At 39.4% G+C, this 17,413-nt stretch overlaps 1 protein-coding gene and 1 pseudogene across 4 annotated transcripts in view; both read left to right on the plus strand.

The window, feature by feature from the left end:
• Positions 1-17,413, plus strand: part of CARS2 (cysteinyl-tRNA synthetase 2, mitochondrial) — a 73,278-nt gene that overhangs the window by 48,296 nt on the left and 7,569 nt on the right. For all 4 annotated transcript variants that reach the window (XM_072621972.1, XM_072621970.1, XM_072621968.1 and 1 more), the window contains 2 exons: positions 9,869-10,007; positions 11,789-11,912. In XM_072621972.1, coding sequence (XP_072478073.1) covers positions 9,869-10,007; positions 11,789-11,912 — 263 coding nt within the window. The remainder of the gene's footprint in view (positions 1-9,868; positions 10,008-11,788; positions 11,913-17,413) is intronic.
• LOC140512661 (heat shock protein HSP 90-beta-like) lies at positions 1,338-4,312 on the plus strand (annotated as a pseudogene).

Genomic DNA, 17,413 nt, shown 5'->3' on the forward strand with positions numbered 1-17,413 from the left:
TCCTTCCCTCCCCAAGATAGCATGCAATCTTATATGGACTCTACACATGCATTCTTATTAAACACATTTTCATATTAATCATGTTGCATATAAGAATTAAAACGAATGGGAGAAAGCATGAGTAAAACTAAATAAAACCAAACATAACAAAAGAGAAAATATTCTGCTTCATTCTGTGTTCTAATTCCACAGTTCTTTCTCTGGATGTGGAAGGCATTTTACATCAAGTCCTTTAGAAATATTTTAGGTCCTTGCATCACTGTGAAGGGCTAATTCTATCAAAAATAGTCCTCAAATGCTGTGGCTATTACTGTGTATAATGTTCTCCTGCTGACTTCACTCAGCATCAGTTCATATAAGGCCTTCCAGGCCTCTCTGAAGTCTTTCTGTTCATCATTTCTTATAGCACAATAGTATTCCATTACATTCATATACCACAACTTGTTCAGCCATTCCCCAAATGATGGGCATCTTCTAGATTTCCAGTTCTTGGCCATCACAAAAAGAGCTGCTATAAATATTTTTGTACATGTGGGTCCTTTTCCCATTTTTATAATCTCTTTGGGATACAGCCCTAGAAGTGTGGTATTGGTGGGTCAAAGGGTATGCACATTTTTTATAGCCCTTTGGGCATAATTCCAAATTGCTTTTAGGGAGATGCTTTTTAAGCTCAGTTTAGGATCTAGTACTGGGAGTGATAGCTGAACTCTAGTGCCAGGATCAGTGCACCCCCAGACAATTCCTATCCTACTTGTAGAGGCTTTCAGGATAGAAGGCATTGTATTGATAGTTTTACCCTTCCTAGTATTTTATTAATTTTTTTTTCTTGGTCATCCAAAAGTTGCCTTTAATAAAGCAGTAGTAGAAAATGAGAAGAGTGAGGAAAACTAGTGTAGGAAAGAATAATGTTAAGAAGAGACTTCTGTGACAAAGGAGGCCTTTGATGTGACAGTCTCTGCTACAGCTAAGATATTTTAGGACATACACATTTCAGGCTTTAAGAAGCTTTTAAAGTAAGCCATAGAAATAAAAACCCAGACTGCTCTGTTTGATCAAATACCCTACTGCCTTGTCCCTCAAACATATGTACTTAAAACAACAGATGATCATTTTGCAGGACTTATCTAGTCTAATTTCTTTGCCTTTGTAAGGAGTTTTTGATAAAGCTTAGAGAAAGAATGGAGGATTTTTGGGGCAGATGTTTTTGATGTTCAAGGAAATAGTAGAAAAATCATTTTAGTAGTAACCTGCGTAGAAGAAAAAACTAGGCTTCTCTTGTGCCAAGCTCCTTACGTTTCTGGTCTTTGGAGCTGCTGAACTTAGCACTTCCCTGAACTTCTTATTCACAACCACTCCTAAGGGAAGTACACCATAGAGAGGAAGAGGTGGAGACCTTTGCATTCCAGGCAGATATTGCCCAGCCTTTGTCCTTGATTATCAACACCTTTTATTCTAATAAGGAAATCTTTCTTTGAGAGATCATTTCCAATGCCTCTGATGCCCTGGACAAGATCTGCTGTGAGAGTCTGACAGATCCTTCCAAATTGGGCAGTGGTAAAGAGCTAAAGATTAACATCATCCCCAATCCTCAGGAGTGTACTCCAACTTTGGTGGACACTAGTATTGGCATGACAGAAGCTGATTTGATCAGTAACTTGGGAACCATTGCCAAGTCTGGCACCAAGGCTTTCATGGAGGCTTTGCAGGCTGGAGCAGACATCTCCATGACTGGTCACTTTGGTGTGGGTTTCTACTCTTCTTTCTTGGTGGCAGAGGAGGTAGTTGTCATACCAAGCACAATGTTGATAAACAGTATGCCTGGCAGTCTTCTGCTGGTGGCTGTTTCAGAGACCATGCTGACCATGGCGAACTTATTGGCAGGGGCACCAAAATGATGTTACATCTGAAAGAAGACCAGACAGAGTATCTGGAAGGGAGGCAGATCAAGGAGGTTGTAAAGAAGGACTCTCATTTCTTTGACTGTCCTATCACACTGTATTTGGAGAAAACAAGAAAAGGAAATCAGTGATGATGAGACAGAGGAAGACAGAAAGAAGAGGAAGAGCCAGCGGAAAATGAGAAGAAACTCAAGATTGAAGATGTAGGATCTGATGAAGAAGATGAAGGTAAGGACAAGAAGAAGAAAGGAGAAATATATTGATCAGGAAGAGCTGAACAAGACTAAATCCATCTGGATGCGTAACCCTGATGACATCAGCCAAGAGGAATATGGAGAGTTTTATAAGAGCCTCACCATGATTGGAAAGATCACTTGGCATTAAAGCATTTCTCTGTGGAAGGTCACTGGAATTTAGAGCTCTGCTCATCTCCCACCGGGCTTCTTTTGATCTCTTTGCAAACAAAAAGAAGAACAACATTAAGCTGTATGAACAGTGTGTGTTTCTAATGGACAGTTGTGATGAGCTTATTCCTGAGTATCTTAATGTCATCCGAGGTGTGGTAGACTCTTGAGGATCTGCCCCTCAACATTTCCAGACAGATGCTGCAGCAGAGTAAGATCTTGAAGGTCCATCTGTAAGAACATTGTCGAGAAGTGTCTAGAGCTCTTCTCTGAACTGGCAGAAGACAGAATTACAAAAAGTTCTATGAGACCTTTTTGAAAAATCTGAAGCTTGGTCCATGAGGACTCAACCAACAGGTGCCATCTATCTGAACTATTATTTTGCCACGTATCTCAGTCAGGAGATGAGATGACTTCCTTGTCTGAATATGTATCTAGAATGAAGGAAACCCAGAAATGTATCTCCTATGTTACTGATGAGAGCAAAGAATGAGTGGCCAATCCTGCTTTTGTGGAATGGGCATGGAAACATGGTTTTGAAGTAGTATGCACGACAGTCCATTGATCAGTACTATGTGCAGCAGCTAAAGGAATTCAATGGAAGACTCTTGTCTCTGTTACCAAGGAAAGGTTAGAACTTCCAGGGGATGAAGAAGAAAAGAAAAAAATGGAGGAGAACAAGGCAAAATTTGAGAACTTGTGCAAGATAATGAAGGAAATTCTGGATAAGAAGGTTCAGAAAGTGACAATCTCCCTTAGCTGGTGTCTTCACCCTGTTGCATTGTGACTAGCACACATGATTGGACAGCCAGCATGGAACATTCTATGATGAGAGCCTTCATTCTACCATCCAGTAAATTTATCTGATTCAATTTTTTGTAAGTTGATTGGAGTGTACTATTAACCTAATGCACAGGAAATATCTATTCACCATTGGGCCCTGGCCCTTTTTGTGTTCTCTTTACCTGCAAATGAATATTCTCTGGCCCTACTTAGGAATTGATTAGTTTTAATATCTGCTAGAGGAACTATCTTAGGTATTTATTTCTTGCTTCAATGCACTTGAAAAATGTCAAGTTTTAATTGTAACTTTCCAAAACAAAAAGGAATACTACATATTTTTCTCAGCCATTTTGCCATGTAATCAAATCTTCCTTAGTTAATAACTGTTTTGAAATTTCATTTGCTATTTCCTGTAAATAGGTTAGGTTTGCATCTTGATGGACAATTTTCATTTCCTCACTGTCTCAGACTGTTATTAGTTGGAGGATTTAAAAGAATCAGACCAGTAAGAGACCTTTATTATGGTTAATTTTTAACCCATATGTAGGAAGGCTTAAGGCCTAACATGAATTACCCATGGGTGGTACCCATGTGAGGCGTTAAGGGCATTAAGGGAAGGATACAACCGGGAAGGCTGCCAGACATGTGCCACGGTCCTTCCTGCCTAGCCGTAAATTGAAGACAAGGAGCCTATGGCTGGTTGACTGTTTTGGAGGTGGGACCAAGATTAATATTGGGAATGGAAAGGAGAATCATAGGATAGAATGACTAACTGAAAGAGATCAGATCTTAGAGATCAGATCTAAGCTTTTCATCTTAGAGAAGAAGACTATGAAGGGGAAGTGAATTGGCCAAAGGAAGAGGAGGAAAGAGGAGAGTGGGTGGTTAGGCTCCCAGAGAGAGACTATCCTCTTGACTTGGCACATCCAGTTTCACCAGCTTTCCATCAGTCCTCCTAGTCAGTGTAACAGAAGGGCAGTCCTCCACCCTGGGCAGCTTGATAATGTAGGCAATAGCCATTTTAGCAAATGTCTGGAATGTAGTAGTGGCTTAATAAATGACTGATCGATGGGTTGGTTTATACAGAGGAACCTTGTAGCTCATGAATGTTTGACTTATCATCTCTGATGTAATAGACAGTGATATCACAGTGGTTAACCAGAGCACATCCTGCACAGAACATAGGACCATCCAGAGAGGGATAAGAAGAATAAGTCTGGAGCAGAGGTAGCCAAAGGCAGCGGAGCTTACTTGTCTTAACCCAAATACTCAGTGGGCTTTTGTTTGTTTTTTGGACTATCATGTGTGTTTGCTGTGTTCTTTTAAGGTTTCCATAGCATGAAAGGTATAGGCTAATTGAGCCTTTGGTATTTCCTTTCTATTGAGATTTGACTTCTACTGATAGTACCCATGGTCTTAAAAGCTGTAATAGATGGTTCTTTAAAGGCTCATTGAGCATCTCTTCTTTTTTCATTTCCCTCCAAGATAAATTCCAATATTAATAGATTTTGGTTGGAGTTTATCTTTTGCTCCCCATTTTTTAGAGTTTCCCATACTTCCATTTTGATGAAGTCTAATCAAGAAGATCTTCCTTCTGGTTTTTTTTGGGGGGTGGGGAGAGACTTGGTTTTTTTTAAACTGTAATATAACAGTAACAACAGACTAATTTTTTTTTGTGTCCTGATTAGGAGTTACTCTTATTCACCTCAGAGAACAAAGATCCATTAAGAAAGAAATTCTTTTATAGCAGGAATAAGGTACACAAGAAGTTGGAGCCTTGGTACTTTGTTATTTCAGAGACAGTGTAACTCTGTCAAAGAGTGCAAGTGAGGAGAGCTACAGCCTTAGTTTTGGAAACAGTGCCTGGGTATTTCCTAGGAGGCAGCAGCTGTAGAGGCTATACAAGCACTGGCACTAGCAGTAGTAGTAGCAGTGATACCCTCTGGGTAGCCTTAGAAGTCCTCCAGCTCAGGCATGGCTTGTTACAGAAGCTGTGTGTCAAGAGCAAGGTGAATACCTGTCATTGTGGCTACTTGTGGCCTGACAACCTGGGGCTGGTTCTTTCTATATCTTGGTGAAGAAGCGTTTGGAGATTATCAGGCATGGATGGGGTATGGAGCCACTGTGAAAAAGTGTCTGACTCACACTGAAGAATACCTAATGGGAGGGCCTGGTGGTTCTAGTGAGGAGGCTTGGAGGTTTTTATCCACTTCTTCTGTAGGCCCGGTGAGGAATGTGCCAGTGGCTAGCACTGTGACCTGGAATGAACTTTGCAGTCCTCTGCACAGCCTTGTAAGAGGCCCTAGTTCCAGACTCTTAGGTGAGTGACACATTTATGGAAGTGTAGGGGTTGTCATCTTGTAAGAAAGCAGGAGTCAAGAAGTATAGTGTACATGGTCCTTTCTGAGAGTAAGCAGCTAGAAAAGTGAGTGACTAGAGTAGGAGAGAAGGAATTGTGTGGAAAAGACACTGCCCCAGGTGTGGCTACTCCTAGAAGGACAGACGCCTTAGATACTCAAATCAGTCTGCACCATATTTTAAAAAAATTTTTTCATTTAACAAGTATTGATTTTTCTCACCTCACCTGAGTTCCATTGGAAAAAAAGAACAAAACCCTTGTACAAAATATACGTTGTCTGACAAAACAAGTCCTCACATTTGGCTATGTAAACATGTATATTTTATTCTGTATCTCCTCTCTGTCAGGAGGTTCATTGGTCTTCTGAAATTATGGTTAGTCTTCACATTGATCAGAGTTCTTAAGTCTTTCAAAGTAGTTTGTCTTTCCAACATCGTTGTGATTGTTTCTCCTGATCACTTAACCCTGCATCAGTTCAAACATATCTGCACGTATCTGAAACCATCCCATTTCATCATTTCTTATGGTAGAATGATGTTCCATTACTTACCATAACTTGTTCAACTGTTCCTTAATTGATGAGGGTTCTTGCTTTGTCACTACAAAAAGAACTGCCATAAAAATAAATTTAAAAAATAATTTTGTACATTTGGGTCTTCTTTCTTCGATATCTTTGGACTATAGAGCTGATAAATGGTATCACTGGGTAAAAGCATATTTTGGGCACATGTTTTCCCGATTACTTTCCAGAAGGGTTAAACCAATTTCACAGCTTTGCCAACGGTGTATTAATATCTCTTTTCCTACCACGCTTCTAGATTTTGTCATTTTCCCTTTTTTTTGTCAGTGTTGTCCGTCTGAGGGATGTGAGGTGGTACCTGTAGTTAGTAGTGACTTAGAGCATTTTTTCATATGACTTGACAGCTTGAATTTCTTTCTTTGAAAATTTCCCGTTTATATTTTTTGATCCTTTCTCATGTGGGGAATAGATCTTATTCTTATAAATTTATTCAGTTCTTGTATATCTTGGAAATGAGACCTTTATCAGAGAAAATTGCTGCCAAGATTTTTTTTTAGCTGCACGGCACTGAGTGCTTTTAAGTTCCTTCTTACCTTTCTGATAAATACCCAGATGGTGCTTGTGTTCCTCACTAACAAAGAGTTGGAAAGAAGTATCTTGGGGAAGACTTTTTCAAAGTTTGTAAATGAGTATATAAAAGTGTGTGTGTCAGATTCTGGGCAGGTTTGATAGAAACTTCTTTGAGATGTTATGTTTGAATAAGAGTTTTAAATGTTCGTTGCTCAGGTTTGTTTATACTTTCCCTAGATTTGGCAGTTTGGGGGATGGGAGACTTCTGTTGATGAGCTTTTTCTGGTTCACAAAGCCAATTGAAATTAAACTTTTTTTTACAACTCATTTCAAACACTCCAGATTCAGCATTGTGTACACTTGAGTTTTTAAAGCCAAGGGTAGCGGCTTTGCCCTGTGTTTGGAGCTTTTTCTTTTAAGGGGATTAGGGTGAAGCGTAGAGAAGAATCCCTTCTCTCCTCTGGATATTTCTTGCACGTTCTTAATCACTGAGTTAAAATGACTTTTATAAGCCTTTGATGCCCTCTCACAGACAATACAGGGTTGTAATGTAACTGATAATTTCGTTTCTGAGTTTATCTTCCGAACTTCCTCCAGCTTTTTTTCCTTTTTCAGATTTTCTGTTTTTGTTTTTGTTTTTTTGTCTCTGATGGGTGAGAAGGACAGAAACAGGCATTTATTAAGCATCTACTGTGTGATAGGCACAGCGCTAAGCCTTTGTCAAAAGTCATCTGATTTGATCCTCACAACAATCCTGGAAGGTAGATACGGTTGTTATCTCCATTTTACAGATGAAGAAACTGAGGCAACAGAGGTTAATGACTTGTCCAGAGTCGCACCAATGGTTTGTGTCTCCAGCTGATTTGAGCTCAGGTCATCTTGACTCTAGGTCCACTCTGTCCACTTAGAGGCACCACCAAGCTGCCTCCACTTTAGATTTTTTACTGAAGATTTGCTTAAATGTAAGGGAAGGTGGTTATAGTGTCTATGTAGTCTTCTAAAAAATTTGGAAAGTGAATGAACAAAAGACAAAGAGTGACCTTGCCAGCCTTCTCTTTCTTATTTAAAAATGTTTAATAAATGCTAAAAAGGGGAGTATTTCTATATGTAAACTAGACTATAAAAAGAGGATTGTGTCTGAAGCCACGGATCTCTAGTCCATGCAACTTGTTATTATTTTAAAGTGCAGAATAGAATCTGCACATTATTTTTAAAGCTTTTCTTTCTTTTTAATGAAGAGCACAAAAGTTTTGTTGCATGGCAGCCTCATTCTGAAGTTGTGTTGGTGGGTTTAGAGAGATCAAGTGCTTTCCCTTTCTCATCTCTCTTGTGTATTCTCTGCTGCTCTTTTATCTAGATCTTCCTCCAAGGATGAAGGGGTCAGATTTAGGAGAAGGGAGAGGCGGATGGAGACTTGCTGGATTTTTGTTGAATTGTAGGTTGGATTAGATGAGTTGGGATTCCCTCCAACTCTGTTGTCGCTATTGCGATTCATTATATCTAATCTATGCCGCCATTTCTATGCCACCTCATTTCTAATGCCAAGGTGGAATTTTGTTACCCAGGTAACAAAAGAATTTTCTCAAGCCTACTTTTTTCCCAAAAATTTATTAATTTATTTCTCAGTTTTCATAAGTTCCAAATTTTCTCCCTCTCAATCTCCCCTCTCACCCCAAGGTGGCATACAATCTTACATGGGTTCTACACATACGTCCCTGTTAAACACATTTTCACATTAATCATGTTGCATAGAAGAATTAAAACTAATGGAAATGAGAAAAACAAAACATAACAAAAGAGAAAACAGTCTGCTTCATGTTCCAGCTCCACAGTTCTTTCTCTGGATGTGGATGGCATTGCATCATAAGTCCTTTGGAAATGTTTTAGGTCCTTGCATTAGGACTTAGGTCCTAAGTCTATCAAAATCAGCCCTTGCACACTGTGTCTGTTACTGTGTAAAATGTTTTCCTAGCTTTACTCACTTCACTCAGCATCAGTTCATATAAGTCTTCCCAGGTTGTTCTGAAGTCCGCATGTTTGTTGTTTCTTACAGCACAACAATATTCCATTATATTCATATACCACAACTTGTTCAGCCATTCCCCCAATGGCTTGGCATCCCCTTGATTTCCAGTTCTTGGCCACAACAAAGAGAGCTGATATAAATAGGTCTGTGCATGTGGGTCTTTTTCCCATATCCCATATCTCTTTGGGATACAGCCCTAGAAGTGGTATTGCTGGGTCAAAGATTGGTGTGCACATTTTTGTGGCCCTTTGGGCATAGTTCCAAATTGCTCTCCAGAGTGGTTGGATCAGCTCACAGCTCCACCAATAACGAATTAGTGTTCCAGCTCTCCCACATCTTCTCCAACATTTATCATTTTCCCGTTTTGTCATGTTAGCCAATGTTATCGGTGTGATGTGGTACCTCAGAGTTGTTTTGATTTACATCTTTCTAATCAATAGTGAGGTAGAGCATTTTTCATATAACTATAGATAGCTTTAATTTCTTCCTCTAAAAACTGCCTGTTAGTATCCTTTGACCATTATCAGTTGGGGAATGGTCAAATCTACTTTCTTGTGCCTTATACTATTAAATGTTGTGTGTGGATTAAAGTTCTGGCTGTAGTTCCCCTTCTCTAACATCCTTAAAGGATATGCTGCATAATATAGTCATTGATCATATTTTTTTAAACTTTTCCTTTCTTTCATGAATGTGGAAGATGAACTCTTATACTGTCTTATACGTAGTATTCTCTTGTGCCCATTTGTCAGTGGAGATATGGTTGACAGGCTGACCTGTTGAACTAAATGCTCTTTTGGAAGATTTTCCTTTGGACAGTGATTTTTCTGTCAAGGAGGAAATAATTGTTTGTCAGGTCATGTCATAATTAGGGCCACATACACTCACTAATACTTTTGGAGAAGCATGAGTACCAATGAATAATCACTTCTGCTTGATTTCTAAAAGATTGTAATATATTAGGGCTGACAACAGAGTACAGTGATCTCTTGAGAAAATACCAGTAAGAGACCTTGCTGTGTTTAAATGTATGTGTTTGATACTGTATAATAAACAAAACTATTTAAGACAGATGTCACCCCAATTTTGCAGATGATGAAACTGCTTCTCAGAGAAGTTAAGTAGATTTGTCCAAAGTCATACCAACAGTAGGGGACTGAGCCGGGAGCCAAATCCAAGCCTTTGACTCCTTGTCCATTGAACCTTCTTCCCCATGATGTTTCCTCTGAATGAATTTTACATATGTATTTCCCATGTTGTTTTTTGATGTGTTAGCTTTCACAGTCTTAACGGAAGTCTCTGCTTTTTTAGCAATAGACTACAGTGATGACAACATGCATGAAGCCCAGCACCACCTCGTTGGAATAGCTTCTTTCATGGATGATGCTAATGCGTATATGAAAGGACAGCTGGTATGTGGTCCCATCAGGGAGGACCTGCTCTGGGAAAGGTAAGATGTGTGTCTTAATATTTCATTGGGGGATTCTAGAAAGGTATATGAGTCTCTTATTTTTCTCTCCTAGCCTTGATTGAGGTTTGTGCATTTAAGAAAGGAAGAAAACAGGATCTGAAAAGATCTTAACAGGGTCTCTTAGTCTAACAGGCTAAATATTATAAAACCTTTGTTCAGAAAATCATCTGCACGGTTGGATAGGATAGTTCATGTGAAAGTGATCTGGGCAATTTAGTGCTTTATAAGTTGAGTAGTGTAAGATGGAAACCAAAAAAGCAAATACAGTCTTAGGCTACATTGATAGGAGCGTATTTAAAGCTATAGAAAGAAGCAGTAAAAGAAAGTGGTGGTCATTCCATATTCTGCGTTAGTCGTATCATCTAGTTTGAGAATATTGGGGATTATGTTTTCGGAATAATTCTGACAAATTTGAGCATGGCTGGAGCAGCACGATCATGAGAATGAAAAGACTGAACTCCACCATCAGAGGGTTGGTTCAGACTACAGAGGTCCTTAGCCTAGAGAAGAGACTGGTGGAAGAGACATGGTAACTGTAATAGTGGCCATGATAATAAGCACATGAATGTAAATGTTTGCAGAGCGCTTCCCATATGGTATCTCATCTGACATTGGGGAGAAGGAAAGGGGAAGGAATAGTCCGATTGTGTGCCAGATGCTGTGCTCGGTGCAAGGGTGTTGAGCAGAGACTGCCTGCCTTGTTGTCCTTGTTGCTGTATGAAGGTTCCATGGTGGGTCTCTGAGGCCCCTTCTCTTGGGATTCTAACAGCTGTGAGATTTGGTGTGGATTAGTTATGCAGCTAACTAGTAGTGGAGTTTGGTTACGCTACGTTTCCTGATTCTTCCTCTAGCGCTTTCTCAGCTCCAAGAACACAGGATATGTTTTTGTGATTGCTCTTCAAAACGAGATTTGGAATAGAGTAAGCACAATCATTTTTCCTATGGATTCGAGATTCTCGTCTCTTTTGATTTTACATATTTTATGATCAGTTTATGAAGTATGATATGGTTATACCATTATTCTGAGTAGATTTTGTAATTGTTAAATTAATGATTCACAATTGTTAAAAATATTTAGGAAGATGCTTATGTGCTTACTGTGGATTTAATGAACAGTCTTTGCCTTTTCAAAGTTTGGCATTTGTAACAGTCTGATCCCTTTGAATGGGTTGTCAGCAGTTCTGAAATGCAAAGGACCCTTAGGGTCTGAAGATGGGGTTTGGGGGCTCAGCTCCTCTGCCACTCATCACTGCTCCTAGCCGCAGCACCGTCCTCTGTCGTAGATGTTGCCCAAGATGGTTTTGGAGATATTTGAGGCCAGTCACTACCCTTGAGATTACATTTCACTGGAGGTGGGGGACAATGTGACACAAACACAGAGATAGCAAAAGAAGTTGGACAAAAGAAACATCCCAACAAGGTACTCTGAGGAAGATCTAAACCATATGTTTCCATGGGCCTGAAGTGGGGAAGGAAAGAGAAAAGACCAGAGCGAGCTAGAAGGATGGGGAAAGAGAGATGCAGGCTGCTGAGCATGAGTGGTGGAGCCAGAAAAACCCCCCGTCACTACTGTGATGTCGTAGTAGGGAGAGAACGTTTGTGAGAGGAGCGCGAGCTCTCTGACTTCACAAATGACGTTCCCTGTGACTAAGGAAACGGTGGTTGTGTCTTGTTATTCCTAAAACTTCCCTCTTGGTATCGATGACAAGTCCCCTACTTTGATGCCTTCTTGTCTCTTCTAATACTTTTTTCTCCTACAGACTAACTAGCACCAAAGCAGCGATCAAGGCAGCATTTGCAGATGACTTTGACACCCCCAGGGCTGTTGATGCAGTAATGGACCTCGTTCACCATGGCAACAGACAGCTTAAGGCTGTTCCTAAGGTAACCCATTAGGGTATAGGATTCAGAAAAATGGCCGCTGTCCACAGTTTTGTGCTTACTACAGACAGGTTAGGTTGTCATCTTTATAAGGAGTCATGAGAGGGGAATCCTGCTAACTTTATTGGAGAGACCTATATTTTAACAGGGGGAACCCTGGAACATGGGCCCGGTAGTTCTTTTGTGTTTCAGTAGTTGGGGAAATCTGTTTCCTCCTTTGCCATACTGTGATGCAATAGGTGAGACTTATGACGAAGTCAGTGTGCCCCAGATCCTGTGCCAGGGACTTGGGTTCTACTCCACTTTTTTTGGGGGGGGCAGGCAGCAATGAGGATGGAGAGCTGCAGAATTGAAGACTGGAGCTCACTATCTTGTCCAGGCTGATAGTGAAGTGGGCACTCACAGGCTTGATTCCCAGTACTAATGCGCACAGAAGCTTTAACCTGCTCCATTTTTTCAGCTGATTCAATTCACTCCTCCTTAGGCAGCCTAATGATTTACCGTATTGGTGCCAGATTTAGTGTGGACACTCACACTGTTTTTAGCTGTGCCGCAGCTCAGAACTCTCAAGCTCAAGCCAGTCTGTCAGCCTCAGCCATTCTGGTAGCACACCTGGCTACCTTTGACTCTTAAATTAACTTGCTTTATGACTTCAGGCAAGTCATTTAACCTGTGGTTCTCAGTGCCGTCATCTGTGAAATGAGGGTCTTGGACTAGATGATCTCTAAGGTCTTTTTCAGGTTCAAAATTCTGTGATGCTTTGAGACGAACACTTTTAAGAATATTTTCTCAAGAATCAAACTTTGCATATGTGTACAGGGAACTTTAAAATGTGGTTAATTTTACATGTAGAGGTTTGGTCAGATATCTGGGAACAGAGAATGTGTTTACTAGAAGGAATTTCTCCCTTCTTTTATCTTCTAATTTCTACCTTCTGTTATTCTAATGAATTCTGCAACCAGAATGGAAATTTTACTTAGATTTGCTTCCAGCACGAGAATATTTTAAATATTAAGTAATAAAAATGGTGAGCCAACCTTTGAGTCCATAGAAGGCATTGCTCAGTCAGAGAAGTCAGTGCACTAGTGGGAAAATAGCAAATGAATTATATGATAATCACAAAGACTTTGGCATTATTGCATATGTAGGCTGTAACCTAGTGAGATTGAGATATTTTTGCATGGAAAAGAAAGTGCTTTGCATAGTCTCAGTTTCCTTCCCACCCTGCTTTGCCACCTTAACTTCACTCTCCCTTCATGGGCTTAAGGAGTGTAAATTTTTCCTCTTTTAATTTATATATATCTATCTCATTTTCCTTCCCTTCCCTTCCCCCCACCTGTGTTTCCTGACTTAGACTGCAATCTGTTCTCAGGACTGTAAACTAACAGTACTGGCTTTTTCTTTACCGGACGTATTAAGAGTACCTTGCTCATTGTGAATGCTTAGACCCCCTAGGCCTAGAACTTAACTTTTCAAGAGTAAAATGGAGACTGAAAGCCAGCCTTAGCTCCATTCCCCTCTTCCTCACTCCAAAGTCTGGAAGTCATTCTATCACATGGCATATATTCTCTCTACCTACTTTTTGGTACCTGACAGGGATTCCAAACTGTGAGACAAAGGGACAAGGGAAAAGTCTGAACATGTAAGGGAATATTAAATCAAGCTTGCGGGGTAAGGTGTGGTCTGTAGTTGGACTAACATGGTGCTGTTGATGCAATTCGTCTTAGTTACTTTTGCCTTCCTTTCTGTCATATGGCGGGCTATAACTCCTTGTTCAGATTCTGAGACATTAGAGTCAAGCCTGCCCCTGAGAGGTGGTTGTCCTCAAACCTCTTCTGGAAGTTATTTGAGCTCAAATATTTTATTGCACTTGGTTCAGGTTTCTCACTTGTCAAAGATTGGAGTTCTCCAGCCTCAGTATTGGGGAAGGGTGGGGTGGAAGAAAATAAGTATTTGAGTGCTTGCTATGGACCAGACACTATGCTAAAAGCTTTTACAAATATCTTGTTTGATCCTCACAACAATCTGTTGGGTAGGTGCTATTATTAGATCCACTTTAAAGTATAGGAAACTGAGGCAAACAATTTAAGTGACTTGCCCACACAGAGCTAGTAAGTGTTTGAGGCCAGATTTGAACTCTGGACTTCCTGACTCCAGACGCAGTGCCCTATCCATTCTTCTACCTACCTGCCCAATTTTTTAGAAGCCAAGGGGCAAGAAATGTGTCCTAGATCAAAATACAATAGACTTATTACCACAGTACAACTCCAACTCTGGGCACCTCTCTCCATTTTTTTCCTTTCCTTGGGAGAGGTAAAGGTTAAGTGAAATACTTAAGACTTCCCAGATACTGTACCAGGAATGACTGTAGATCAGGAACTAGTTTGCTAAGCTGCAAATAAACACAGAAAAATTGGAGTTTGATGTTATTTTTGCTCTCAGACAGCTTTACAAAGGAATGCAGGATCTCCACTAGCACATGCTTCTTTTTAGCTAGTCCAGTGAAACACATTGACAGAATCTGCATGATAGTCATTAAAAACATTTGTGTCACTCTGCTGTTAGATCATGGAAAACCCTGGCCACACTGTATTTGCTTATAGACTAGAAGTAATAACAAGCCTGTAGGAATGTGGCTTACCTGCAAAGCTGCATTATTTCCTGACCCTTTTTATTGAATGGATTTTTGCAAACTTATCTCAGACCCCTAGAAAATTCTGTATTAAAATTTAGTCCCATAGACTGAAGTTCCACATGGCTGTTGATGAAGACAAAATGAAAGAAAGGAGTGTGAAAAATTTCTGAGGTACATTGGTCTGGGAGGGGAAGTGCTAACCTAGGATTCAGAAGACACACCTGTTTTTGAGTCTTAATCCCTGCCTGTTCCTAGCTTCCTGCCCTTTGGCCAAGGACTTCTTTGAATCTTAGTGGCCACATAAGTAAAATTATCTGATATTATTAACTACACTGCTTGCCTTATTAGGGGCAGCACAAGAATTGAATGAAATAGTGTATGTAAAAGCATACTGTAAATGAGTTGGGGTTTAGAGGTGAGAGTTCATTCAACTCCCAATGAGAAAATCTCTCTGAATCCAGATCAATAAATAATTGGCAACTTTAACTTAAAGAATTGCCTGGCCCAACTTTATGCCCACAAATTCGATAATCTAAACGAGATGGATGAATATTTTAAAAAATACAAATTGCCCAGATTAACAGAAGAGGAAGTTGAATACCTAAACAACCCCATCTCAGAAAAAGAAATTGAACAAGCCATCAATGAACTCCCTAGGAAAAAATCTCCAGGGCCAGATGGATTCACAAGTGAATTCTATCAAACATTTAAAGAACAGTTAATTCCAATACTACATACACTATTCTTGAAAATTGGGGAAGAAGGAGTCCTCCCAAATTCTTTCTATGATACAAATATGGTTTTGATACCCAAACCAGGAAGAGACAAAACAGAGAAAGAAAATTATAGACCAATTTCCCTAATGAATATAGATGCAAAAATTTTAAATAAGATTCTAGCAAAACGAATACAGCATCTTATCACGAGATTAATACATTATGATCAGGTAGGATTCATACCAGGACTACAGGGCTGGTTCAATATTAGGAAAACTATTAGCATTATCGATCACATCAACAACAAAGCTAACAAAAACCACATGATTATCTCAATAGATGCAGAAAAAGCTTTTGACAAAATACAACATCCATTCCTACTAAAAACATTGGAGAATGTAGGAATAAAGGGAACTTTCCATAAAATAATAAGCAGTATCTATCTAAAACCTTCAGCAAGCATTATATGCAATGGGGATAAGCTAGATGCATTCCCAATAAGATCAGGGGTGAAACAAGGTTGTCCATTATCACCACTATTATTCAATATGGTACTAGAAATGTTAGCTGTAGCAATTAGACAAGATAAAGATATCCAAGGAATTAAAATAGCCAAAGAAGAAACTAAGTCATCACTCTTTGCAGATGATATGATGATTTACCTAGAGAATCCCAGAGATTCAAGTAAAAAATTACTTGAATTAATAAACAACTTTGGTAAAGTTGCAGGTTACAAAATAAACCCACACAAATCTTCTGCATTCCTATATATTAGCAACAAAGTCCAACAGCAAGAGATAGAAAGAGAAATCCCATTTAAAGTTAGGGTAGACAGTATAAAATACTTAGGAGTCTACCTGCCAAAACAAACCCAGGGATTATATGAACACAATTACAAGACACTTTTTGCACAAATAAAGTCAGATTTAAGTAAGTGGAAAAACATTAGTTGCTCATGGGTAGGCCGTGCTAATATAATAAAAATGACAATTCTACCCAAATTAATATACTTATTTAGTGCCATACCAATTAAACTATCAGACAGTTACTTTCTAGAGCTGGACAAAATAATATCAAAATTCATTTGGAAAAACAAAAGGTCCAGAATATCAAAGGGACTAATGAAAAGAAATGCTTGGGAAGGTGGCCTAGCGCTACCAGACCTCAAACTGTACTATAAAGCAGCAATTATCAAAACCACTTGGTATTGGCTAAGAAACAGAGAGGTAGACAAGTGGAATAGACTTGGCACTCAAGATGCAGTAGGCAAGGAATATAGCAACCTTCTGTTTGATAAACCCAAGGACCCCAGCTTCTGGGATAAGAACTCATTGTTTGACAAAAATTGCTGGGAAAACTGGATAACAGTGTGGCAGAAATTAGGCATAGACCCATACCTGACACCGTACACAAGAATAAAGTCCAAATGGGTACATGATTTAGGTATAAAGATTGATACCATGAATAAACTGGAGAAGCAAGGAATAGTGTATTTATCAGATCTATGGAGAAGGGAAGAATTCTTTACTAAAGGAGAGATAGAATGCATTATGAAATGCAAAATGGATAACTTTGATTACATTAAACTGAGAAGTTTTTGCACAACCAAACCCAATGCAACCAAAATCCGGAGGGAGGTAGTAAATTGGGAAAGAATTTTTACAGCTAAGCTCGGGGATAAAGGCCTCATTTCTAGAATATATAGAGAACTGATCCAAATGTATAATCATACAAGTCATTCCCCAATTGATAAATGGTCAAAGGATATGAACAGGCAATTTTCAGAGGAAGAGGTTAAGGCTATCTATAATCATATGAAAAAATGCTCTAAATCACTATTGGTTAGAGAGATGCAAATCAAAACAACTCTGAGATACCACATCGCACCTATAAGATTGGCAAACATGACAGAACAAGAAAATGATAAATGCTGGAGAGGATGTGGGAAAGTTGGAACACTAATTCATTGTTGGTGGAGCTGCGAGCGCATCCAACCATTCTGGAGAGCAATTTGGAACTACGCCCAAAGGGCTACAAAAATGTACATACCCTTTGACCCAGCAATATCGCTACTAGGACTATATCCCCAAGAGATCATAAAAATGGGAAAGGGTCCCACTTGTACAAAAATATTTATAGCAGCACTCTATGTA

This window comes from Notamacropus eugenii, chromosome 6, assembly GCF_028372415.1.
Source record: "Notamacropus eugenii isolate mMacEug1 chromosome 6, mMacEug1.pri_v2, whole genome shotgun sequence".
Lineage (NCBI taxonomy): Eukaryota > Metazoa > Chordata > Mammalia > Diprotodontia > Macropodidae > Notamacropus > Notamacropus eugenii.